This window comes from Necator americanus, chromosome I (assembly GCF_031761385.1).
Source record: "Necator americanus strain Aroian chromosome I, whole genome shotgun sequence".
NCBI classification, from domain to species: domain Eukaryota; kingdom Metazoa; phylum Nematoda; class Chromadorea; order Rhabditida; family Ancylostomatidae; genus Necator; species Necator americanus.
In genome coordinates, this window is record NC_087371.1 from 882,028 (window position 1) to 890,347 (window position 8,320).

The 8,320-nt window shown below is 44.1% G+C and overlaps 1 protein-coding gene across 2 annotated transcripts; it reads left to right on the forward strand.

Annotated features, from left to right (window-relative positions):
• Nucleotides 1-928: 928 nt before the first annotated feature.
• RB195_004100 (uncharacterized protein) lies at nt 929-8,167 on the forward strand (the record flags this gene model as incomplete). Of its 2 annotated transcripts, none has more annotated exons than XM_064178958.1 (11): nt 929-1,200; nt 4,793-4,961; nt 5,057-5,107; nt 5,567-5,698; nt 5,780-5,957; nt 6,013-6,158; nt 7,078-7,185; nt 7,265-7,445; nt 7,505-7,672; nt 7,760-7,887; nt 7,943-8,167. In XM_064178958.1, the coding sequence occupies 11 exons, from the start codon at nt 929-931 to the stop codon at nt 8,165-8,167; spliced, it is 1,758 nt and encodes a 585-aa protein (XP_064033080.1). The 2 variants fall into 2 exon arrangements, with proteins under 2 accessions (XP_064033080.1, XP_064033081.1); XM_064178959.1 differs by lacking the exon at nt 929-1,200 and adding an exon at nt 4,153-4,271.
• Between the last annotated feature and the right edge of the window lie 153 nt (nt 8,168-8,320).

Here is an 8,320-nt window from a genome sequence, read left to right on the forward strand (position 1 = left end):
CGGACCAACACAAGAAAAAAACGATCGTCATTGCTTTCGGAATGTGGTCGTAAAATTAGAGGCCTGTACCGTAAGAACAGGTCTCAAGGGTCGACGCTAGCTTCTTTCGGTGCTAACTGCGTACGAACGATTCTTGACCGTTTTTCCAGCTGGTGGTGATTCAGAAACGTCGGAGAAAATGAACATTGACTCATTACACCTTTTTCTTCGGCTTTTGACCCGTTTAGTGGTGGGGGCTACTTTTCTGGATACCTGACCCCATTTTCCCTTGGGTGGATCGGATCAAGCCGTTATAATCGAATTTGAAAACATCGGATGATCTCGAAATCCTTGAACAAGTTCCGTGAAAGTTGAACAGTTTATTAGGATGTCAATGAAATATTTACGCTCGTGTTCAGTCCTTTCGACCGAAAATAATTGTGATCATTTGAAAAATGCGCATAGTAAGAAAAGCGCAGCCCCTGCGCGTTCCGTTCGCCTGCTGACCACAGCTGAACAGTTCCAAGACTTTTTTACAAGCATCAAACGGGTGTTGTGGGTATTTACTCAGGCAGAAATCGCGATGGCACTACCAGTTTACATTGGAATGACGAGCAAGTTCACCGCCGGGGTTTGGAGACGCGCAAGGGCAAACATTAAGTGCGAAGTCGTGCCTGTACCATGCCGCAGTGGCACCGATTGATACGACGAATACCATGCCGCATGCGGCGCTGAACACACAACGATCCGGTGAATAAGCTATGAAAGTTGCAGTTACGTTGCAGGATCAAATCATGCGAAACGCTGGAAAAAGCATTTTTTCGGACAGAGACAGCAGACAGCCAGTGAATGGACTGTACACATACAAGGGTGAATGTGTTTGAGCGCATGGATCACTGTGGAGTTCACATATGGAGTTGGATGCAGTGAGCCACGGTAACGGTAGTAAATGTGCTGTAAGATATCGCAAAAAGCGAGGGGAGCATCGTTCCGTCCTGCCCTGGAGCCTGGTGCTCGTTTCTCCACGAAATTCCCAGGACTACCGGAGCGAATGCGATCGACGCAGAATCCGTGCGCTCTCAAGCAGCTAACTGTAAGGCGATCTGTACGATACAAAACCGAGGTCGTGCACTTCGAACTTGAAAAACTCGAGAAGGAAACGGAAGAAGCTTCGTCCAACACTTCCGATACGCGTTTTGTTTGTATTTCATCTCTGCTGCAGTGAGAATGTCCGAAAAAAGTGACGCAGTGGAGCTGGTCAGGCGAACGTCGACAGCGCTGTAACATCGATGAGCATGCGAGGTTTGGGAAATATCCACAGCGTTCCACAAAAGGCGGCAACCTCTCTCTCACAGAGACTGTTCAGTAAATATTTTTGTCAACCTTGTCGCTTATTTGACATGTGTCAATACGGATTTCCATAAACAAGCGACTGTATTTGCACAAAGTGAAAGACCAATGAACATCTGGTATAACTGTAACATGCACTGGGAGGTAGCACTTTCAGGTCAGAGAAGTACGAACACACAAACTTTGCTTATTTTTCTTTCAGAGTTTGAGTGAGACTTGCTGCAGCTGAGCCGTCTATGTGTGCGGTAGAACTTGAAAACGATGAATTCATTGAAAATCGTTGAATTTCTTTATGCAAATTCCATGGATTCCACTGCCCTTTTTTGGCAGTAGAGAGGGGAAAATTGGGAAGGCAACCATTTATTTATGAGAAATCTTTGATAGATTCGGTAAATTACTCTTTGTGGCATCTAATTTGCTGTTATGGAACTTCAAATTTTACGTCTCTGCTAAGAAAAAATCGTCGTGAATTGTGAAAATGATCGTTGCAGTCAATAAATACTTTGCAAACCTCCTTTTAGGGCAGCTTATTCTTCCGAATATCCCGGAAATATTCAGTATGTATATGTACAGCTTTCGAAGGAAGTTATCCGAGAAACTTGGGGCAGTTTTCCTCTAGGAAAAATCTTCTTTCCCTCCTTTTTTGTCGCTCCTAACAGGGAATCAGCGCTTCTCTACTACCAGATGAGTCTCTTCTCCCGGTTGATTATCAGGAATGTTTCAAGCCAGCACAGACTAACTCCAGGTTATCAGCACGTTTGATAAGCAAACGCTTCACCAAATTTCAGACAGACAGAATTTCTGACGGTTGAACAACATTTTCATTGAAAAGTGTTCGGTTCCTGGTAAACGATGTCCACATGCATTAAAATCAATGAAACACGTTTAGCAGGGAAGTAATAGCGTCGAGTTGAAATTTACAAAAAAAAAACTGTCGCTGACTGTTTATTATTCCAACTGTTGAAGCCCATCTATTGAAAAGTGCATCCTGGGATGTGGAAAAAAGAGTTGATGCACATTTTTGATGGAAGTTTATTTCGTTGACATCTTCCCTTGGCAAACATTCGCATGTTTTTCTCTTGTTCGAGTTCATTTGATGCCATTCGTTGATTTTCTTAAATGCGATTAGGTGTATATCCCTAAATAATTAGGATTTAAGTGCACTGTAGGTTGGGGACAACAGTCAAGTGACGGCATCTCTTCGACCAAGATCAGCACAGCGTCAGCACAGTCTCCGATATGCTGAAGGTCTGAAATTTCGCCCGATCCGCTAGCGTAACGCTGCGGCGCTGCGGATACGATCAGCCACACCTTGACACCTCCCGGATTGAGGCAGATAGTAGTGGAACGAACATGATAATGTTTTCCTGCAAATATGTGCGATGTTAGTGAGTTCGTCAACAATATTGGTCTATTTACGCGACATTACACAAGCTGACACAGACACAGTATTTTCACCGCGCACACAAACGACTGACTGTTTTCTCAAACTACCAGATCGCCATAGATGAGATTCACTCAACGCACGAAAATAGCGCACCCGTATGGCGTGCTTCGAGTGATCGTCGCGCAATCACGCGCCAGGATAAACATTGCAAAAACCAGGAAGTGACGAGACGCTCTTGGAGCGGGTGGACAAGAGGACGTGGACTCCGAATTTCTGTGTATTTATCCGAATGAAATGGAGATTCCGCCTTGATTTTGGAGCAATCAGTACGAGGGATTCGACATCGAAATCCAACCGCGAGCGTTCACGATCGCTTCGCCTGAACCCCTGGCAGCGGTTCGCTGTCACCTGATGTCGTGTGGCATTCCTCAGAAGTTTCTTTGCGCTGATAGTGAGCTGCCTTCTGGGCGAAGAAGCACGTTTCCAGCGGTTTTCTTATCAGCAGTGCCAGGTTCTGCGCCTGTGTACTTGCGATAGGGTGCACTTTTATCGGAATTGCATAACTCAGCAAAGAGATTCGGAAGAATCGTCGTGAATGCTACGCGTCTGCGATCATACCGTGGCAACAAACACTTACATTTGCACTTCAACTCAGCTCACTTCAACGGTTGTTCTTGTTTCAAACCCAATCATCGTCTTCCCCTTAAACTCACATCCCATAATGGGACCCTAATCGTTGCTATGAGCATGAAATTTTGGCTTTTAGTGATGGTGCAGCCATAGCAACAATTTAATTGATAATTTAGTAATATTATAATATATAATAGTAACAATTTTTGTGAAGTTTTTTTTTATATTCAGATGCCTTTTCGAATCAGTCAATAGTTTGCTAAAATATTCTTTCTTTTCAGACTTCGTTAGCTAAACTTCCCTTGTAGAGCGGGCCTCATTTTAATTATGAATATTTTTCTGTGTTGAGTTTCAACAGTTATAAATTTTTCGTTGGACAGCTCCAAGGAGATTTGAACCACAAATTTGGTGAGATCACCTACACTTGAAATGACATAACTTCCTGAAAACAATGTGATGTGAAAAAACAACGTCACTTAAACTTTCGCGGTGCAAAGGCGGCTTTTAAAATTCCTGTGAATTTATTTTTTAAGCTTAGAAAACCCTCATGAAAACAAAAAAAGTTCACTAGGCTCTTCTGTGGTAACTAAAAAGAAATGGTCACCATGAATTCTGTTGAAATTCTCGCAACCGCTCGCATTGCTACGCTTTTTCCATAACTATAAAGGATTGTCGGTGGTTAAAAGCAAACATTTGGAAGCATAATCAAGAATTTCTGCTTTGGTGGCCCGTGGAGTGCTCAAGATATGCCCAGACACGGCCTCCTGAACGAAATGCCTATCTGGGTGAAGAGGATCGGGGTCAGCATGTACGTGTATGGCCCAATCTACACCGAGAGTTGCAAGAGCCTCGAACGAGAGCAAACAACGCGAAAAGTTTGCGATCAAGCGGAAGTGCGAGTGTACGATGTAGATATTTACCTTCGGTTTTTTTTTCAACCAAGTCTCTCCGAAAAATGACCGCCGCGCCGCCGAGCTCGGCAAACAGGTGGCTGGAGCCAACAGGCACTGACCCCGGCCACCTTGGTGTGTTGGAGCTCATTCTCATCGTCAGACGCCATCCACAACGGTCACATCCGAGTTTTCATGAGCGCGGTTGCTGCTGCTCCCAGCCGAGCGCCTCACTCAAGACGTCACAGGGTTCAACGTCTGGTCGAGATATCAGTGATCCATCGAGTTAAACCCACCATGAACCTCCGGAATGCACATTGCGACTGTTGCACTTCTGTACTTGTACTTCTGTTGCACTAACTAGCAGCTGCGTTTTGATAGGATTCTTTTTGTTCGGCGGCAGCTTATTTTGGAATTATCCTACATCTCCTATGCATTTTCAGTTTCATGACAGCTGGTGCTCCAAATTTCAACCTAAAGCTCCCTATTTTGTATCCGACAGACCCTCATCATCCTCATTATGACGTGATTCTTTTTTAAATTTGCTTTTTTTCAGAAATTGGATGGAAAAAATGGTTGAGATGAGCAGCGTTTGTCCGTCACCATCCACGCCAACATTTGATTTGGCAACCTTTCTCTCTGGAGCGCTCCAAATAAAAAAAGATGCTCATTTTATCAGTAAATTTGCTACTTTGCCAACAACACCTGCTGAAGTTCTTCTTAACGTAAGCCTTGACGTTTATAAAATCAAAGAAGTAGATAATTCTCTAATTTTTCTGGGGATTTTATGAATTTCGATCAAAAAAGATAGATATTTCAGCAAATCCCTCTTTCACCGAACAACGAGGGTCGAAAAAGGCGACGTGGAGAGGTGAGAGAGACTTACAGCGACAGTATTTTCTCGTCACCTTTCTTGAAAGAAAAAAATTTTCCTATGCGTCCTACCACGAAACGGTCCAGAACTCGTGCACCTCATCGTATTTGCCACTGTAAAATGAAACATAGAAATTTTAATTCCTCAGATAAATAAATACCACTTCTTGTATCCTGGTTTTTGTGCCGGTTTTAAGCATTAGTATAACTATGCAGCAGTTATATATGAGTTTTATTTCATCTCCCTAGAATTTTTTGGTGGAAAAACTGACAACAATATTCTATATTCGCTCATTTGTCAAGAAGAAAACTATCTTCAGGCACTTTTTTTGTGGATATTTTCAGCGCTGCATGATTGCAAGTAGTGGTAACGACAGACCGAGTCTTATCAGCCCCTTACTTCTCTAGATTTCTATAAAGATAAACCAGTTACCTATCTTATCTCCCCATCGTTCAGGCAGCTAATCCAGCAAACACCCTGGATGGTCTTGTGGCAAGACGTGCCGACGACACACATGAGCCATTCCAGAAGCGATACCTCAGCGAACAAGAGGCCATTGAAGGACCGGACGATGAGGCTGAAGCGAAGGCAAGGACCTTTTAATCCAATACTTACTTTGTAGCGATTTATACCAAGTAGAAAATGATACGATTTCAATTTTTTTTATAGAGGATGGAAAAGGATCCAGACGTGTCTACTCGCACATGCTCCACCTGTGGATACGTTGGGAAGTGGATTTCCGAAATGATACGACATAAACGGGTTCACACGAATGAGCGGCCATTCAAATGTCGTTACTGCTCAAGAACAAGCAAATGGAAGGCGGATCTAATTCGACATGTAGCGAGTGAGTTCAAGCCATAAGTCGAAGAAAATTAGCAGCAGATGAACTGAATTCTCAGAAACTCATGGGATTCGCGTAGTGTCAAAGTACAGTCGCTCAAAGGCTTTCGATCAAACGGTGACAAATCTCACGAACCGAGATGACGACGATAAGCCGCGTGTGTACGCTTGCGAACCCGATAAAGAGCCTAAGCGGCAAAAACAGGTATGCACTCATTTCCCACACTTTTTTTTTCATATGAATCGCCTACTGATCAATTACATGATCACAATTTTGACAAGAATGGTCCCTTAGAAAGATCAACTAGACGGTGCTACTTCTGACAGACAAAATCTTGCGGCTGTGGTGGTGCGCGCCGTGCGCTTCGCTGCTTCGGTAGTGCGCGCCGTGCGCTCCGCTGCTTCGGTAGTGCGCGCCGTGCGCTCCGCTACTTCGGTAGTGCGCGCCGTGCACTACCGAAGTAGTGCTCGGTGCTGATCGCCGTGTACCCCTTCTCATGGAAGAAAACCAGAAATATGACCTCATTTTATGTCTATTCGAATTTTTTTGTAGCTCACGTTTTGCTGTCGGAAACAGTCTCTACACAGCTTAGTATGGCGGTCTCGAGAACAACGCCAAACAGCACGAAAACAGACAACTCCGGACATTTTCTGAACAAACTTCCGTGTATTTTCGTCAGAAAATGAGCGCTCGCAACATACGAACGAAATATGGTTTCCTCTTCTGGTGCACCACTGATGGACGTGAATAAATAAATAAATAAGTAAAATATGACTTAAATTTAATGTTCGTCTGCATAAGGATATCATGGTGCGCGTTTAGCGCATCCTGTAACAGATAAGAACATCATTTGGCGCAGCTCATTCAATGCGTACATCTCTCATTGTTTTGATTCAAACAGACTCCACATGTGAATGATCCATCACCACCGCAAGAGAGTCAAAGTTATAGCTGAGTTAAAAGAGAAATTAATATTTTCTGAAAAGATAATTGGGTCGGTAATCCTTGAGGTACAATCGTTTTTAATCAATCAGTCATACAATCGCATGACTAATCGCCCATATCATCTTAGCTATCAGTTCCAAGGAACGATAAGTCTACCGTAAATTATCATTTGATTCAGCTACCTCCACTGCGAATCGACGCAGCTATTGAGGTAGCTCGACCTGAACCACTGCTACCAAGCAAAACTCCTCTTTCATACAGATGTTCACAATGCTTCTTCGAACAGGTCAGTTCTCATCTTTCTTTTTTTTGCACATTCTTCTTTTGGATTCTCACCTGGACAGGTAATCCATGGGCAAGTTCAGGGCGGCCTTTCTGTTTTGATCCATCATTTGCGGGCCGTTCACAGCAAATCTCCATACGAATGCCGCTGCAAAGCTGCGTTCGAATCTATTGGCGACGCGCTCCAGCATGCGACAACCTCAGGAAATTGCTCCTCAGAGGACATGGTTCTAAATGTTGTCCCAATCTACAACACTGGAAATCGTAAGTCTTGCTATGACCAGTGGTGAGCTTGTGCACAGATAAGAATTAAGATGTTTCAGACGCCACGAGCACGTCACCGAGTGAATCAATGAGTCCCACAAGGTCCCGCAGCGATTGCTCACCTGATAGCGGCGTACAAGGTGATATTGAGGAGGTGGAGATCGACAGTGCATTGAGGGCACTCTCCAAAACAACCTCGGGAGATTCGGAGAATGAAAGTGGAATCGGTAGGTCATCGGCATGAAGTCACTTGATCAAAGGAGATAAATCGAAATCAATAGCAAACACAGTGATCAATCTTCTTTTGTTCTCAGGAACGACAATATCGCCACTACTTTTCCCGCCAACGTCCGCCACGAGCCCTATTTTGCCGCCGCTCGATGTCTCCGCTGCGCTGCTGGCGTTACAACTTCCGCTGATTCCCGATTATTTCGTTACAATGGTGAGATTTTTACTCATTTTACTCAGCTACTCTCGAACGACACTCGTCCGTCCAGGCTTCTCTAATGACTCCGCCAGCAATCGCAACGGTTACGAAACCGATGACCTACAAATGCTGTCAATGTGGTGCACGATTGCACGATGTCCTTGCATTTGTCGCGCATTCACGTCTTCATACGTCTTCTGTTCTGCCACTGGTCGACACGCCTTCCAGCGAGGACAATCGTATTTCAGCAGCGCAACAGGAGCAGAAAGAAGAACTGGTTGATGTGGAGATGTGAATGCGTTTCCATGAAATGATTTGATCTCGTGCTAATCGCAGTAGGCAGCCGGATACTGTAAGAGGAGAACTGCTTCAACAATTTGCATAATGTTCTACTCAATTGGGAAATATTCATTCGAGAATCTCATTCTTATTGCTTGTATCGTTTATA